At 36.3% G+C, this 18,786-nt stretch overlaps 1 protein-coding gene across 12 annotated transcripts in view; it reads left to right on the top strand.

Moving 5' to 3' along the window:
• Nucleotides 1-713: 713 nt before the first annotated feature.
• LOC117992537 (glutamate-gated chloride channel) overlaps nt 714-18,786 on the top strand; it is a 29,210-nt gene continuing 11,137 nt past the window's right edge. For 9 of the 12 annotated variants that reach the window (XM_069505700.1, XM_069505695.1, XM_034980254.2 and 6 more), the window contains exons 1-3: nt 714-850; nt 12,235-12,309; nt 15,210-15,322. In XM_069505700.1, the coding sequence (XP_069361801.1) occupies nt 12,242-12,309; nt 15,210-15,322 (181 nt within the window). In that variant the 5' untranslated portion in view covers nt 714-850; nt 12,235-12,241. Of the gene's footprint in view, nt 851-6,776; nt 7,038-12,234; nt 12,310-15,209; nt 15,323-18,636; nt 18,702-18,786 lie in introns of those variants that run through there. The other 3 variants (XM_069505697.1, XM_034980253.2, XM_069505704.1) reach the window with 3 other exon arrangements.

Here is an 18,786-nt window from a genome sequence, read left to right as displayed (position 1 = left end):
CTACAGTACGCGACAGGTTGAAATGGCATTCGGGGTATGAGGCGGGGGGACGCCCCGCACACCCGCACGTCACCCGCGCTATCCCGCACCGGACCGCACCTGTCGCGTACTAAGTATATCTAATGGACCTGCCTACCGATTTTCATTTTTCTAACTCAGTGTCTAACACTAAATGATAGCCATCGAGCTCATTTGACATTTATTTTCAATCCATTGAAGGTATTCTACGATTTTTTTAAATATCACTCAGTAAGCAGCAATGTAGCTCGGTGGCTATCGCGTTAGACACTGAGTTAGCAGGGTACGTCTAGACCAGTGATTCCCAATTAGTGGGCGGTTTCTACACGGCATCTTACCGGGAACGCTCAATCGCTTGGCGTTACGTCTTTACCGGTAGGGTGGTAACTAGCCGCGGCCGAAGCCTCAAATCGAACCGGGATCTCCAACTTTTAATACAACAGTGCACGCACTGCGCCATGGAGGTAATTAACGTCATAGTATTTCTTTGTCATTATAAATGTTTTGCAATACTACAAAAATAGCCAGCTACGGTTCCGCCAAAAAAAGTATGATCAATTAGGGTTCCATGGCCAAATAAAATTGGGAACCCCTGGTCTAGACAATCCACCTGCTCTGCCCGCCGCCGCGCCGCCCGCCCCGGAGCTCGGAGGCTGCGCGGAGATCGGATCGATAGAGATGCCCGCATCCCGGCCAGTCTGCGCCGAACGACGTTGCAAGCCATTTCTGACGTTTTTATTTTTTAACAATTTTTAGTCTAAATTTTATACTTGGCTCTTTTTTGGTACAGTGCGCGCCTCCGGACTTCCCTAGAAATGGGACTCTAATAAAGGTCAGTCAGTTTCCAGTTTCTATCTCTGAATGATACCCCTTTTTTCAGCGCCCTATCTTGGACCTCGGAGTGGCTGCATCTTATCACTCAAACCTACATATCAATCCACTGTTTCGATAACAGTATCTGATTAGTGCGGTAGGTACGGGCTTTTTTTATAAGAAAAAAACTACAAATTATTTTTATATAGGTACCTCGTAATTTTGCTGGACTATCTGTCTATCTATTTTTAGATGATGATCTATTTTTAGATGAGGTTTAAATTAAAGCTGGGAATTTCAATCCTTTGCCGTTTATTATAATACTTAATAAATAAAAACAATAGATACTTAGGTACCATACATACCTAACTATAATATTTTTCCATACTTAAATCTTATTATTGTCCATAAAATAATTATATTTCGATATATAATCAAGCGTAAAAACAAAGAATTAATCATTAATTTCATCGATTTAAAGGTAACATTAAAGTAGGTGGGTATATTACTTGCGTCTAAAAATAGAAATATGAAGATGTATATTTTGTGTACACTGTAATTAAAGATGGCGCTTATGTCAATGCCATCTATTGACAGATATGTTTTCTGACCTCGCCCAATACTGTACAAACTCTACTTATGATCTTTACAAATTGAGGTTTCTATTTTTAGCCCCTTTTAGTTAATAACTTAGTTGCTAGGCTCAATTTATTTAGATTTTAAGCAGAGGCGGATTTGCAGTCTTGGCCGCTCTAGGCCCCAGGCCAGAGCCGCCCCTTTCCCAGCTCTCATCATATAAAGACTAACTTATGCTCGCGACTTCATCCGCGTGGACCACACGAATTTCAAACCCCTATTTCACCCCCTTAGGGGTTAAATTTTCAAAAATCCTTTCTTAGCGGATGCCTAAATTTTTCACGGTTTTGGAACCAGATAAATCAGAGCCACCTCTTAGATAGGTACTAATGAACGACTCGTTTGATGCCAGACGTCACTGAGGTTGCATTGGTGCTAAAGCACCACTGAGTCAGTGCCATTTTGTTTGTTCAAAAGCCCTGTCCATACGAAGTAATATCAAGTCAATCTCAATGTATGTATACATACATATGTATGTGGCTTTCGGTTAAAAATAAAAATATTATGTAAGTATTTCATGATTTTTGAAAATTTTACTTCCAAGGGGGTTAAATAAGGGGTGTAAGTTTGTATGAATGTCCGTTGTTTTTCAAGTTATTTCCATGAGAATTGGTAAGTATGTAGGTAGGTAAATGAAAAAATACGTGTTTTAGGATTTTTGAAAATTCCACCCCCATGCTTTTTTTTACTATCGTAAAGTGCTGAGAACAATACTTTACTATCATTACAATCTAGCCTATGAGAGAGGCTAATAAGTAATATTATATTATAAACGTACTTACTATACCTAAGAATCGGTCTATTGAGTCTTTATTGGTAGACACTTTGTTCTTGTGTTCTTTAAATTGCACTAGCACTATGCTTTCACTTTGTTCGTGTGTTCTTTGAATTGCACTAGCACTATATTTTCACCCCCACGCTGATATTCTAAATCCCACCCGAGTGAAGCCCGGGCAGATCATATAGTGTGTTACAAAACTCGTCTGCACGTAAAGGACTCTGCTAAGGGATTGGTCAACTTAGTTTGGATGCGCGAGAGTGAAGACTCGAGTGACTACCAGATGGTGTCCAGATGGCAGAACATCGTTTAAAACCCAAAACTAAGATTGTCATTAGGGTACCCGGACCAATAGATGAAAATTCGGAAATTCGGAATTCAACTTAATAGTCGTATATTTTTCAAATCACATAATATTATGTACTGAATAATTAATATTTTTTCTTAATGTTTTTTCAACTCCCCAATAAATAAAATTTTAAAGTCACTAGTAACTAATAAAATAGGAGGCACTGGATGTCCTCTACTGGTAACTGTCAAAAGATCTGCATTTAATAAGGACCAAAGTAGATTCATAACATTATCTTTAAAAAATCGGCCAAGTGCGAATCAGACTCGCGCACTGAGGGTTCCGTACTGCAATCGTATTTTATCGACATTTTGCACGATAAATCAGAAACTACTGACTAGATCTCGTTCAAACCAATTTTCGGTGGAAGTTTGCATGGTAATGTACATCATATATTTTTTTTTAGTTTTATCATTCTCTTATTTTAGAAGTTACAGGGGGGAGACACACATTTTACCACTTTGGAAGTGTCTCTCGCGCAAAATATTCAGTTTAGAAAAAAATGACATTAGAAACCTCAATATCATTTTTGAAGACCTATCCATAGATACTCCACCACACGTATAGGTTTGATCAAAAAAAAATATTTTTGAGTTTCAGTTCTAAGTATGAGGAGCCCCAAAATTTATCGTTTTTTTTTTCTATTTTTGTGTGAAAATCTTAATGCGGTTCACAGAATACATCTACTTACCAAGTTTCAAAAGTATAGCTCTTATAGTTTCGGAAAAAAGTGGCTGTGACATACGGACGGACATACAGACAGACAGACATGACGTTATACATTTATAAGGGTTCCGTTTTTTGCTATTTGGCTACGGGACCCTAAAAAATCTATAGCATCCATTAGCATCTTTAAAATTCATCGGCACCGTAATAATCGTTTTTTTTTATATCACGTAGGTATAAGTTTTGAAGTGATCGCTCTTTATATTATGTTTTCTCAAGGATTTACTTTATTAATCGCGATTTTTCAAACAGAAATTATTTAAATCACACAAACACTCGGACATACACCCTATACCCTATCTGTATTGTTTTGCCAAAATGTATCGCGTAAAGTTTTACGGTCTCGTTTTGGTGGTGTCGTCCGTCCTTCCTGTTGTTTATGAATAGGTTTTCTGTACCATGTGCGTTCGAACGCAACATGAGACCTCATAGTAACATTTGTGAATATGGGTTGTAAGTGTTTACGCTTTTGCCTTTTTCGATCCTTGACCTATTGTTTCGTTCACGTAAAAACAATGATCTATTGTCCTTTTATTGGTTGCTTACGCACTTTCTATTCCTGATTTTTCTTGAACTTATTGATTATTTATATAAGTTCAAGTTAGTTATAAGTATTAATACGATGCATTGCAGAGCGGCCGCCCCTAATATGTGGCCGCTCTAGGCGCGGGCCTATTGTGCCTAAGGGCAAATCCGCCACTGATTTTAAGATAAGAACACCAATCAATCAACTAACAAAGTTCAATGTACTGGCCGCCATTACAATTTACAAGTTATTGATGAGGACGGCCATATTGTTTTCTTAAAGTGACCTCGCCCAATGTTTTAACTTGCCCTGTAAAAACTTTGGTTTATTGGTTAACAATAAACCAAAGTTTTTACAGGGTTTTTAGGGCATTTAGACGTTGCGTGGTACAATCTGGTACAAAGCCACATTGACAAGACCACGCAACTATATCAACGGTCTACAAAAAAAATATACCTGTAATCTAGATATCAAATAAACAAAAGCGGTGATAGGTGATAGCCTTCCGTATCCAACCCGGTATTAGAGTACGGAACCCTATTAATCTCACTCTGCCGTCTGTCTGTCCGCGTGTCACGGGTACACTCTACCTCGTAGCAGTGGCGTGCACAGGATTTCAAGTCAGGGTATGCATTTAGGTATGAACTTATTTTCCGGCAGGTTTTAATGAATAATAAGCATTGATTTTTTACAACGCGGGTAAGCAGTGCGTTTATGCCTCTATGAGCTGCACGCCACTGCCTCGTAGTACTATTATATATTCTGTGCTCGTGGACGAATTGAGTTACAAACCTGAAATTTTGGAGTAATACGGTAGTTTATACCGAGTGAGAAAAATCTAGAAATGTATAAACCAGATAGTATTGTGGTATTAGCAATAAGCAATCGAAAAATGATAATTTCAGTTTATAAAATTAAGTAATGAATTTTATAATTCACTAACTGATGCCCGGGGCATCATCCGCGATTTAGGTTTTTAAAAATCCCGGGGAACTCTTTGATTTTCCGGGATAAAAAGTAGCCTATGTCACTTTCCAGGTCTTAAGCTATAGTCAAAGAGCTGGAGAGTGACATAGGATACTTTTTATCCCGTAATGTTAAAGAGTTCCCACGGGATTTTCAAAGACTTAAATCCACGCGGACGAAGTCATGGGCATCAGCTAGTAATATAATAAATAAAGCTATATATATGTAAACTTTTCCCGGTTGCAAAACCGGGTCGCCTTTGACATTTTTATTTCTATGCGAGGTCAAAGGTCACGATTCCCTCTCCCATTAAACCGAAATTGTAGCTCTCAACTGGAGGAAAGGACTCAAGAAAGGTATCAAAGGAAACGCTGAAAAGGTCGACTGATATCGTAAAGGTCGCAGGGTCACATCCCATTTGTTGAACTTATAGTAGGTAATGTATTTAAGTGCTCCTTGAATCCTTGCACAAGAAGCGCTAGTCTATGTAAAGAATCGACCAAGTGCGAGCCAGACTCGCTCACCGAGGGTTCCCTACTACAGTCGTAATTTTTCGACATTTTGCACATTGTCACTGTTATTCTATCGCAATCGAGCTACATTTCGTAAAACAGATACCTACTCGTCAATCGATTTCGACACTCAATCTCGAGTCTCGGAATCCACAAACGTTGTCGTGATATGCTAACTTGCACTAAGCTTTCTGAAAAGCTGATTTAACTATTGTAAACTGTGAGTTACCAGCGAAAATTGAACTGCCAGTTACCACCGACGACAATTACAAAGTTTAAATAACTTTGATCGGTCAAAGGTCACAAAACATAACATAGGTTACAAAGTTGACCCTGTAAGTTACAATTTGACATAGTGAAATGGGGTGAGGCATATAGGTAACACTTCGATATAGGTATAGGGTATTTTATAGTTCACGACAGGTCGATATTGCAATGGGGTGGGGACGTCCCGCACACCCGCACAGTCTCCGCGCTAACCCGATGCGGAATAGCGCGGGTGTGTGTGGAACCTCCCGCCTCATACCTGAACTTTATAAGTACTGTTGCAACTTCATACATGTCCAAATGTTTTGTTTTCTATTGAAATGAAATGAAATGAAAATGAAATGAAAATCTTTTTTATTCGTATAAACTTTTTTTTTCTATTAACCAACTAGGCGATGCCTGCGTGGATTTAGATTTTTTTGAAACCTGTGAAAACTTTGAATAGCTTTGTCCATGTCAGGGTAAACTACAATATTTTGTCACAATCGTTTATACCACAGATAACGGTAGCTTCCGTTTAAAAGGATGGGACCTTTAAAAATTCAATGGGAACACTTTGATTTTCCGGAATAAAAATTAGAACAAAGTTTGTATTAAGTACCTATGTCAATCCCGATTTATTCATTGTTTGAATTTCGCGCGCGCACGTTCATTAACCCGAGCTGAGATACAGAGCGCGCGAGCGAGAACTCGCTCTCGCATCATTGCGTGTTAGAAAGCATCCAGTTAAATTAATGCAGCAAACAATTGTTTGCTACGTTTTACCAGTAAAACCAGAGATAATATATTATCTCTGGTTTTACGGAAAGCGAATTTCGCGTGAAAAACCGCCAGTAAAATATCAGCATTATTGACCTTTTGTAGCAGATGTGCAACAACTGAAATATCTAATATCCGCGACTCAGAAATCACTGCGAAAAAAATCATAATTTCACCAAAATGAAAATCTTATTTAAAAGTAGCATTAATGTCGTCAATCTCTGCACGGAAGTTTAATTAGGTATCGCCAATAGGTACACAAAATAATAATATATTGGATAACTGAGTCGTCTCGGTTTGATGATCGTGTCGTTTGGCTAAAAAGGCTTTATGCAGCTTTCAGTCCTGTGCTTGACAGATTACAGCAAAAATGAAAAGCCTTCCGTTCCGGCCCCCGTCCCGTCCAACTTTCAGTCGTCGTGTAGCCGTCGAGGCGGACGAACGTTCATTGTCTTGTATCTATCAGTTATATTAGGTACTTTACATTTATTACGACGCGATAAATTTTGTTTATTAACTTGTCATAATAACAGATGATAAATTTGTGCATTGTGCAATAAGTGCATTTTCATTAATTTGTGGTGACGTTCATAAGTGCATTTGGCAAGCGTAGTGCACTTTTATTTATAGGCTAGTGTTAGATATTTGAGAGTCTGTGAGTGCATTCCTGGAGTAGATTTATTAAAGGTGTGTATTATTATTAAAATATAATTACCTACGTAAATTTAAAGTGTATTATTTACCTATATGTTTACAATCCACAACGCCGGCAAATTTCTATTTTTATTTCTAATTTTGAAACAATTTTTTAAGATTTAAATTTGATTATTGGTTTTTTCATTTGGATAGGTATGTGGGAGGGGCGGGTGATAATTTGTAAGATGATATTATAGTCGTGATAATTATTAATAACGTTCTTCTACGAGGGTTCCAAACGCGCCCAAGTCTGAGAAGAGCCCACAACAAACTCAGCCGGGTACCTATTCTTTTTATTATCACCTTTTTATAAAATCACTTAAACAAATTGAAATAGAATGCTCAAGAAATGAAATAAGTGCTTCAAATGCGGCCCGAAAAATATCAACCAAAAAGCTTACTTCAAATTACTCAAATTTTTAGACTTATTGCTTAGGTGTAAAGTTTTATTTTAGGATAATTAAATACTTTTGTTGTTATTTGAAAAATTCCAATATTTTAAATTTATCGTCGATGACAAAAGGCCTTAAATATAAATATTTTGCAATCGTTATTAAACTTTATGTTCAAGTGTTAAGGTTTATAATAAACTGAAGTAGCTTATATTATAAGACATTTTTCTACATTTCGTAATAAGAAACATAGATGTGTATAATGTGGCAACACCCAATCGATGTCATGTCCTGTTCCGACAGCTTTTGGGAGACATGGGAATGGAGTCGTGTTGTGTGAACTTATAATAAATAATTAAACAGTTTAAGTGAGTTTAATTGCAATACATGACAATCTGTGCAAACCTGGCCACGTGAGCAATGTTTAATTCGTTTGTGAGCTCTCGTCTATACTTACTATTATATAAGTCAATGCTTAAACTCATTAGAACTATCACAACCTACACATATTTTAAACCTATTTCAAATTACAAGTCAATAGCATTAGTAGTTACTGAAATAAATAGGTGTGACAGACAGCCACTAGACGGATGGACGGGCTGACTGAACTCTGAAGTAATCGCGCCATCTATTATAAAAAAATTTTGTACGGAGCCCTAAAAAATGCGCGGTTTCTATTTTCGTCCATTTGGGTTCCATACATCATAATGCAAAAATGGAATCCCTTTTGCATTACGTGGTTTTCTGTCTGTCTGTCCAGGCTCCTTTTTTCGAAACGGCTGAAGGTATGAAGTTTAAAATACTACTAGGCTCAAGGTAAATATTGTTAGTTCCATCTAAATGAATAAATAAATAAATATTATTTTATTATGTATACAAATACATAGTATAAAATAGAAACATACAGATAAAAAACACAATAGAGTATTTTACCCTTTTTTGAAACGTGTCTTAATTTGAGCCTAAAGTGATAATAAACTGTCAAAAAAAATTACAAAAAATTTGTTCGATCGATAAGCGCAATCAAAATGCATTTCAAACGCCGCGAAAACGCTACCTGCCATCTTTTTAGGTTCATGAGCTGTCATGACGTCACACCGGATAACGGATGTCACAAGGATTGGTAAACAACGGTGAAATACATACAAATACAATTTCAATCCATGTGACGTCACAGTCGGAATTAACATGGCGGCTACGGTATCATGCGTTTTGGATATTTGTAGAATATATATTTATCGCTTGGTCTAAAATACCTACCGTATTTATACTTAGTCTTAAAATTCGGCTTTCCATACATTTCATCTATGTATATTATTTTGTTTTTCAGGCAGTTGCATTTAACCAAATAAATAACCAAGTAAGTTATTATTGCGCAGGTATCCTTCTAAGCTATGGCACCCTTGGCTGAATATTTTTCATGAAAAAAAATGTTTTTTAATAACTGCTAATTATTAAAATGAACCGAAACGCAAATGAGCAGAACTAATCTGTGACATCTCGTCTCACCTTTCGTTAGTTGACGCCGGTGTTCTAACTAAACACTGGCCGACTTCCAAATGATTGGAAATTAGTTAGCTTTCTTGTCGCTGTCTATTTTGATAGTTTGTAACAGTTTACCAGTCCATCCATTCATCTCGTCCATCCATCGCCGGCTGAGAGACATTCAGCGGGCGATGGAGAGAGCTATGCTTGGAGTTTCTCCGAAGTTCACGACAGTTAGGAACTTCTAACAAAACCTCGAGGCTTCAACGTCACTGGCAGGCGTCAAATGTTAGCACATTTGACTACCTAAAGTAGCCTCAATAGCTCAACCCGTAAATGAGTGGGCTGAAAACCGAAAGTTCGACGGTTCAAACCCCGCCCGTTGCACTATTGTCGTACCTACTCCTAGCACAAGGCTGACGCTTAGTTGGAGAGTAAAGGGGAATATTATAGTATATTTAACATGGCTAATATTCTTTCTAAAAAAAAAATAGCTCTATTTTCTATGATTTTACACCACCATAGCCTAATATTTGACATATCGTCGATTCGAGATCAAGCCGAGAGTTCCCTCACCCTTGTTCACTCTGGTTTTTCTATGTGATTAGAAATGAGGAGATCCGTAGGAGAACCAGAGTAACCGACATAGCTCAACGGGTTACGAAGCTAAAGTGGCAATGGGCAGGGCACATAGTTAATCCAATAACCGAATCCCAAAGTACCTACTCTGGTATATATAGAAAGACCCCTCTTCTTCTTCTTCTTCTTCTCTCTCTGGGCTGGTTTCCGCACTTAAACGTTTCCGTTGGAAAGACCCCTCACTAGGGGTCTAGAGTTCAATCCCGGGCACACATCTACAACTTTTTGGAGTTACGTGCGTTTTAAGTACCTACCTAATCAAATAGGTAGCTTATAATATATTCTTAATTATTATTTAATAAAAAAACGGATTGTTTTAAAAAAACAAATCCATTTTTTCTGAAAATAAAATTTTCGACTGATCTAGGATTTGTGAATTTTGTTCATGAGAGCTTGACCTAACATTTCTGTGCCAAAATGCACAAGTAAGCACCCAAATAGTTGCCAGTTTATACAGCTGCGAAAACCATAAGAATGTATATAAATATAGAATTTAATCTGCAATTTGCATCTCGCACCAAAACGGAAAATCTTTTGAAAGATATTGTACGACGATGCGATATAGGTAGGTAATAATATTAAAAGTTAAAACACATTATTCAAGAAATTGCATTAGTAGTGGATGTATTAGAAGCTGCTAGTAAATATCGACTATCGATAGAAGCCACGGAAACTTCATCATATTACGTGAAAGTTTCTAGTCCACGTCCTCACTAATTTGTTTACATCCGTTGTAGGGTTATCTCGACTTTACGACTACGATACGATACGAAATTGGTGAGAATACAATGTCCTACAAGTTGCGAATATTCCTCGATTTGCCCAAATAGGTCTTTTATTTTATTTAGACCCACCATCATCATTCATCATTGTGGGTTAGCGGGTAATTATACAATAGTCGATGATAATATTATAATTATTATTTTCTTAAATTGTTTATTCTGATGTCTGAAATGCGAAAGACAAGGCTTTTTAATAAAATCACACTACACATTATAATATCTTCTCAAATAATATATACTAAAATTATTAAATTTTAATGAATTAAGTAAGTATAAATTATTAGAAAATAAGTAAGTTTACATAAGAAAATTTACTGTACATCGATCGCAATCATTATTATTTAACCCCAAACAAAGATGTTTACCAAAACCATTAATAGGAACAGAATCTTGTGCGCTAAATAATAATATTATGTTACAAACGGGAAAACTATTGACAAAACTAAGTGAAAAACGTCGTTCCGACTTGGCGTACGATGTTCAGTCGTAGTCGTGGGTGTAAAAGACAACATTTCCCTCAGTAAGGGAGGCTGATTCAATTTTCGCGTGTCTCCGTTACTTATTTAGCTGGCGGGGGTTGGGAGCGTCGTGTTTATACAAGCTAACCATGTTTTAACTTTGATTGACGAGAAAATGCGCCAATATTTGAGGTTGATATTTTTGCCTATTTTTACCCGACTACGGCAATGCCAAAAGTAAGGGTTATGATTTTAACAGTCTGCAACAGTAGGTACAGTATACATACCTACATAGAGCGTGTCTATCTATCTACCAAACCGTGCCGCAATCTAATTTCGTGCAAAAGTTTGTCAGTTTGGAAAAATATAGCTCTATAATTATTACAATCTGAGAGTTAGAATACGTTAAAACTCAGAATAGTTAAAAATTCACAAAATAAGCTAAGCGTGTTCATATTTTCGATAATATTGAGCGGTTACTTTCTGAATATACGTAGGTAAGTATATAAGTAGGTAGGTAAATCTACGACTTATGTACAATTTCTGTTTGTAATAATAAGCATGTTTAATTAAACCATGGAAATATCAAATATGCAATCTAATATGACTCAGTGGCCCTACCGCGGTTGTTTGACAGCTACAATGTCACGATCGCAATCATCTCTGATTGGTTAATGCTCGCTCACTATTGGCCACAATGCATTGTTGCAACAAGAATCGCACAAATTCAGCCAATCAGAACAATTGAGATTGTAATAATGATTGATGCAGGTTTTAGACAATCGCCCTACTGGTTTCACCTAGGGCCTGTGGATTAATTCGCTCATTATTACTGAATGAAAGAAAACAACCAAATATTTTTAATCTTAAGAAAGCTGTGATAGCCTAGTGGTTAGGACGTCAACCTTCTAATCGGAGGTCGGCGGTTCAATCCCGGGCACACACCTTTAACTTTTCGGAGTTATGTGCGTTTTAAGTAATTAAAATATCACTTGCTTTAACGGTGAAGGAAAACATCTTGAGAAAACCTGCATGCCTGAGAGTTCTCCATAATGTTCTCAAAGGTGTGTGAAGTCTACCAATCGCACTTGGTCAGCGTGGCCTTCTATTTCTGAGAGAGAGCTCAGTAGTGGGCCAACCCATGTTGAGATGATGTTGATGACCAACGAAAACGAATGTTAATGGTATGATTCCGAACCACGCTGCACGCAGCTCCATGCGACTCGTTTGATGTCGTCCGTCCACTAGTGGGCAGGCTGCCAACGCTGCGCTTTCCGGTGCGAGGTCGCCATTCTAGCACCTTGAGACCCCAACGTCTATCTAACGTGACGTCTGGAAGTCCCTACAGGAGACCTATGTCCAGCAGTGAACTTCTATTGCTTAACAATGATGATGATGATGACGAGATTTTCACTTTTCTCCTTTGTTCCAGTGGGAGGATGGACATCTCTCGGCCATCATGCGCTCTCCTCATTCTACTGGCACTCTACATTTTACAACTCGCAGGGTAAGTGTTGCATACCTGTGTAGGTAACTATATTTTTGTATATTTGTTTAGGAAATTACCAAATAATTTTAAATACATATCAAAAATTGCGTAACCCGCAGGGATCGAACCAGCGTCTTCAGGGTTCGCGCCCGATGCCTTGACCACTAGGCCACGGTTTCACTTACTGCCAGTGACGAAATTAGTGACATGTATGTGCACTCAGTACTGAAGCGACTGTTTAATGCCATCTAGTAGCGACACTTTGCAGTTATCGAAACTACTTTCAAAAATTATTATGTAGGTAGTTCTACTTTCCATGTGCGTAGTACCTATAGCCAGGATTACGGATGCAAACATTTTGACATCCGAGGATGCGGATTTCAGGATTTTTAAGATAATTCAATTATAAGTGGGTACACAAATACTTAAATGAAAACTTTCAATAGAGATCCCTGCAAAAATTATAACCCGCCCCGGCTTAGCGACCTACCTAGCTACGGCCGAAATATAGAAATTATAAAATTCCAAACTCCTGCCAGGAATCGAACCCGGGACGTCCCACTTATAAGACCACAGTGCTTACCACTGAGCCAAGGAGGTCGTCAAATTTTATAGTTATTAAGTATTATTATTTCGGAGCTGTGGGCCTAGTGGTTAGGACATCCGACTTCCAATCGACGGTCGGTGATTCGATCCCGGGCACGCACCTCTAACTTTTCGGAGTTTTGTGCGTTTTAAGTAATTAAAATGTCACTTGTTTTAATGGCGAAGGAAAACATCGTGAGGAAACCTGCATGCCTGAGAGTTCTCCATAATGTTCTCAAAGGTGTGTGAAGTCTACCAATCTGCACATGGCCAGCGTGGTAGACTATGGCCAAAACCCTTCTCACTCTGAGAGGAGACCCGTGCTCTGTAGTGAACCAGCGATGGGTTGATCATGATGATGATGATTATTTCGGAACATCGAATAAATTAGTGCGCCATCTAAATATGCAAGGGATATAAATCTTATATGTCTTCCCACAGCTACAGCCGTGATCTACGAGTTGAATTCCGTCGGAAATATTCTCAGAAATTAAATACTTCTTCATTGTAATTTGTAGTTTGATTTATTTATGAACGTGGAATAGGTAGAATTTGTCTTGTTAATTTAACGTGCTTAAATAAGCAAATTAAATTAACTAGAGCTAGCGCGCACCACGGTGCAGCGAGTTGCGCTGCGTTTTAAAATCCGTAAATTTGAATTTAAATGTATCAAAATTCGGGGCGGAATTAAATTCGCAGAGCACGCACTTTTTTCTACCACAGAATATAATATAATAGTACTAGCTTCTACGTAGTTCACAGATTTTACGAAAAAAAAAACGTACAGAAGTTTACCGTAGTGCGCGCTAGCTCTTACACACTATTTTGTAGTAGATTCATTTAAAATTTAACTAAGTAGGTAGTTAGTTAAGAAATTATTTTAGTATTTGTTAATTTATAAATTTAAGAAATATTTAACATTTATATAGTTTACAGATAAATTATTGTTAATACATATTCTTAATATCGATTTAATTCATAAATTAATGTTCTAAAATATTCTTAACATCTATTCAATTCATAAATTAATGTTAAGAAATATTTTAACATTTATATATTGATAAAATAATTTAAAAATATATTAAGTCAGCATTAAAAAAAAAAATTTAACTAGGTACTGATTTTGGATACCGAGAATGTCGAACAAGCTGTCTGTAAAAAACAAATCTAATAAAAAATTATACGTTTTTCTTAAGTTGCTAGATTACCGCTTTAGCGGTTTAGCCTGAAAAAAACCAAAATGATGGTTTTTATTCTACTGACTCAAAATAGTACTTATAAAGATATTATATAGAATTTTGAGTTCTATAGTGTAGCTTTTTGTTTTTTGTTGTTTGTAACACAATGCCAACATGTCAATTTCATATCCCCGTCGCTAGGTTTATAGATGACTCGCGGTTGTCGAATCCGTTATTTTTACCGCATATTTTTTCGCCCTATTTTTTTCACACAATGCTGTCGCAAGGTATCGTGTATGCTGTCACGTCATATTACGTTTGACACGTAAACTGGGAACGCTATTATTATTACTATCGATCTCATAATAAATATCGAAGAATAGATAAAATTATAAAACATAAAACGCAAAAAATAAATACTAAATTTAAAAATTAGGTATGTATATTACAGAAAACGGCTGTGACAGAAAGACAGACACTGACTGAGGTGTTTACATGAGTGACAGACAGACAACTAACTGTATACCTACTAAAAAAATCTGAATATTATAAAACTATTCTGTTCTAAAATTCTCGATCTATGAATTGGGTGTTTTTCGGAAACTGCCAGTGAAGCGAAAATCAGCTATCAGAGCTAACCTGTAACCTGTTTTTTTCTAACAACTCATCCCTACAACAGCGCTGAAGTGGAATTATGTGTGTTTGAAACGGAATTTTACGGCCACTTCACTACTCATAGTTATTACTGCATAAATTCTCACATTTATCACTCCGAGATGTTACCACTCTCTATTTTTATCTCATATTGTTACAGCTAGTGACCAAACACTACATCCATCGGTCACGCTAGTTTATGATACACTAGCAACTCGACCCGGCTTCGTACGGGTAGCTTATTACAATTTTTGTAGGGATCTCTAGTTTTTGAAAATAAAATGAAGCCTATGGCACTCAGGAACAATGTAGCTTTCTACTGGTGAACGATTACCCCCTACAAACAAACTTACAAACCTTACCTTACAAGGGTTCCTAACGCACCCTGGTCTGAGAAAAGCTCCAAGTTCCAACAAACTTAACTGTATTCAATGAAATAATAATAGGCCAATGAGGTGGGTTGATTTTACTTTAAAATATTCTTTTCTTTGCTTGATATAGATGTATGAACGCAAAGATAAACTTCCGAGAGAAAGAGAAACAGATTCTGGACCAGATCCTTGGTCCGGGGCGGTACGACGCTCGCATCCGACCCTCTGGCATCAACGGCACTGGTATGTGACACTTGTATCTCGCCACACTATCACACTGTAAATTATAAATACGCCTTTCACGTAACTGTGTAAAAATATACCTTTCAGAGCCTTGTATGTAACTTTTTTCGTGAAAACTTGTCACTGGAGTAAGCGAGAATTTTATATCTATTATGTGTATAGAAAACAAACACATGAAAAACACATGTGTGGAAATCAGTGCTCTTTACAGACAAAACTAAGTCTTGTGGGTCTTAACTTTCCACAGGTATCTTTATTAAATAGCACATTTTCAGCATGTATTAAAATTTTGGCTCGTGAGACTTTTAGACTCTTGGGCTTTTTTTAGCCAGTTTGAGTGTGAAGATAAAACTGCTGAAATAACATATTTTTCGTAATTGCCAATGACATTCCATAGAGTTTTATACTAACGCTTAATTAGCGTGTGCTAATAATCGAAAAGTCTAGTTCGTTATACAAAATTTGTCAAACGCCCACTACAATGACGAGTTTTGTTCACTAAAAAATCTTATACTGAAACCTCTGTTAGACAGCACGTCGCTGCTTCGCACTATAAAAAGATACACTTATAATATAACGTCTAGAAAGTTCGCAAAAAATACGAAAGACTGATTATTATAATATAAACACAATAAAAATCAAATTTATAAATAAATTGGTTTATAAAATATTGCAATGGATCTGGCCATCAATTTTAGTTAGTTAGATGTACCTATCATGATCTACGAAAAATTACAAAAGAAACCATGACGTTTCATATCTTCAATATCTTTTAAATTAGTGAGATGAAGAATATTAAAGTGCGCTTTTCCACTCGAAGTTTCGTCAGAAATGGGATAGTGATGTCAAACAACTGAGGTGCGTCAATTTCTAGCTCGTATACGCTTTAAAACAAATAAATTAGATATTTTACATTATCATAATATAATTATTGTAATATATTGTAAAAGCTAAATAAATCGTTAGAAACCGTGGGTGCCCAATTTATTAAAAGCTAGTGCTAAACCATCACAGTCACATAATGTCAATTCAAAAAAGTGTAAATAATCCTGACTTCTGTTATACTGCATGTATTGAAGTAAAATGAAAATTGTTGTAACTATGTGATCTAAGCAGTAAGCACTCATATTGGACATATTATTAATTTATTGTAACATTTTAACATACAATGCTCTTCATTATCTTTTATGTATAAAAGGAAGAGTAGTGGACCTAGAGTACTCCCCTGTATAGTACACCAGCTTTTTAAGCTTATTATATTAATACTATTAATATTTATAGTTATGGTTGACGATACATGGATCTGAAGTGCATTACGTTTACGTATCTCCAGAGTGAATTACGTATTTCCAGGACTAAGCAGCTGATCCCTCATTTCGACTAAGCTTGACACCAGATTTTTGTCATCTGAATTTACTGTGATCGTATTTTTTTTAATTTTTAAATATCACTGAAATCTTTTGTAACCTTACAATATAAAAAATTAAATTGCTCGTTAATTACTGATTGTCTTTAGGATGCGAAGATATATTTTCCAGCCAACTCAAGCTCGAACGAATCCCTCATTAGATTTAAAAATATTATTAACTAGAGGAGGAGCAATTTATTAAAGTGCTCGCGTACGGATAGTGATACGTGAAATATGTAGGTATTTATTATTTTAAAGATGTACATGGTGGTGAAGACTTCGAAGACAGATTTATCTTTAGGTACATAAATTTGTATTAAAATCTGTCCAGTTTTCTGTGTTAATACTATGTGTAACATCAATTCAGTGTCATACCAGAAAAAGTTAGGCTGCATACCTTTTGCACAAATTTTGACAGAAAATTTTCAACGAGACTTCCGGGGTACTGGGTAAACCTCCCTAGAATAAATAATATGTTCCTCTGACCTAAAATTTTTGATTGAAAAGTAATGAATAGTTAGTTAAGTAATATCTATGTGTTAACATCTTTAAAACGTTTAAAATTCAGAGAAATTTATTCAATATTGAGAAAAACAAAAAGGATTATATTATTTAAGTATTAATAAATTGCAGCTTTTTTATGCATTTATTTTGCTGCCATATGTGTTCGGTTGCCAAGCATAAACGTCAAATAAAATTTTTAGGAATGCTTATAAAAATAAGAACAACTCGCGCTTGACCGTTTTCGTTTTGCAGTCCAATGACATTAATCTCATCGATAATTTTCATTCCGTAAAAGGAAAGGTGCTAAATCATCGTGGAAGTAATGTAATTATTTAACCGTTTGAAGTAAAATGCTGAATAGATGAAAAGATTTATTCATTTCATTCAAACCACTATAAAACCCCTGCCGGGTGGATGGATGTTATTGACCAAAAAAGTTTGATGACACGATCGTATTTGTGACGTAGAAATAAAATAGCAGGTCCCTACTAACAATACCTATACACATTATCACGAATAACTCACGAAGTTGTTCGGTTTACAGCACTAACTCAAAGTTCCTTAGGTTTATTAGGCTTCTATAGGATATACTTGGGAGAGTGTACTCAGGGACTTCACACTCTGGCTTCTCCTTCGCCGTTCCACATAAAACAGCAAGAGGCTTATGTGGTTGCTAGGTATATCGGATCAACCCGTGCTGCCTGCATCAAACATTTTTCAACGTGTCTGAAGATATCACCTAATTAAAGTGTGGAACGCCCTTCCGGCATCCGTTTTAGCTACAACATGTAACTTGAGAACGTTCAAGGCAAGGGTAATTACTTGATAGACATCAGCTTCTAGATCTCTAATAGGTACTTCTAAGCAAATCTTATCAAATGTACAGGAGTAATAATTGAAGAATTGACTTATGGCACTCACATAATATTATAAAATTGATACCTGCACAATTAAATACCTATTAAGTATATTAGACTGTGTGTGATTTTATATGTACCTAGGCTTTCAGCGAAATGTTTCAACAACGGTAGGTATTTTTAAGGGAGAAGGTACCAGACTTTTGATTTTATAATATATTAAGTACTTACTTTATGTATTTTTGTAAATTTTGAAGCACACGTTAGTTATATTTTTATTTTCAAAATAATTCTGCGCTTAAAATTAAGAAATTAAAATGTATCTTAAAATCATTATTTTTATGCTTTTTTTTTAAATTATGACTCTTTACCCTTCAATTATGAGTGTATAGCTTGTACCAGCTTGTGAGTTGTGGAAACGGCAATAATCCAATGGGTGAGATTCGAAAATTCCATTCCATTCCATTTGGATTTTAATCGCTTTGAGTACTTTTTCATAAAAAATTACGATGCAGTGTTTCTGGTACTTTGACCTCTTTCAACAGGTCCGGCAGTTGTAAATATTAACCTGTTCGTCCGAACTATAACAACTATAAACGACGTTAAGATGGTTAGTAAGTTTTAACATTCCAGCGAGAATACTCATCGACCATCGTAGAGCTTTTTTTGAAATATTTTGTGTGAAATCTCACGTT

Source organism: Maniola hyperantus, chromosome 21, assembly GCF_902806685.2.
Source record: "Maniola hyperantus chromosome 21, iAphHyp1.2, whole genome shotgun sequence".
NCBI classification, from domain to species: Eukaryota; Metazoa; Arthropoda; class Insecta; order Lepidoptera; family Nymphalidae; genus Maniola; species Maniola hyperantus.
The sequence above is the reverse complement of the archived record's forward strand: the minus strand, read 5'-3'. Positions and strand labels throughout refer to the sequence as shown.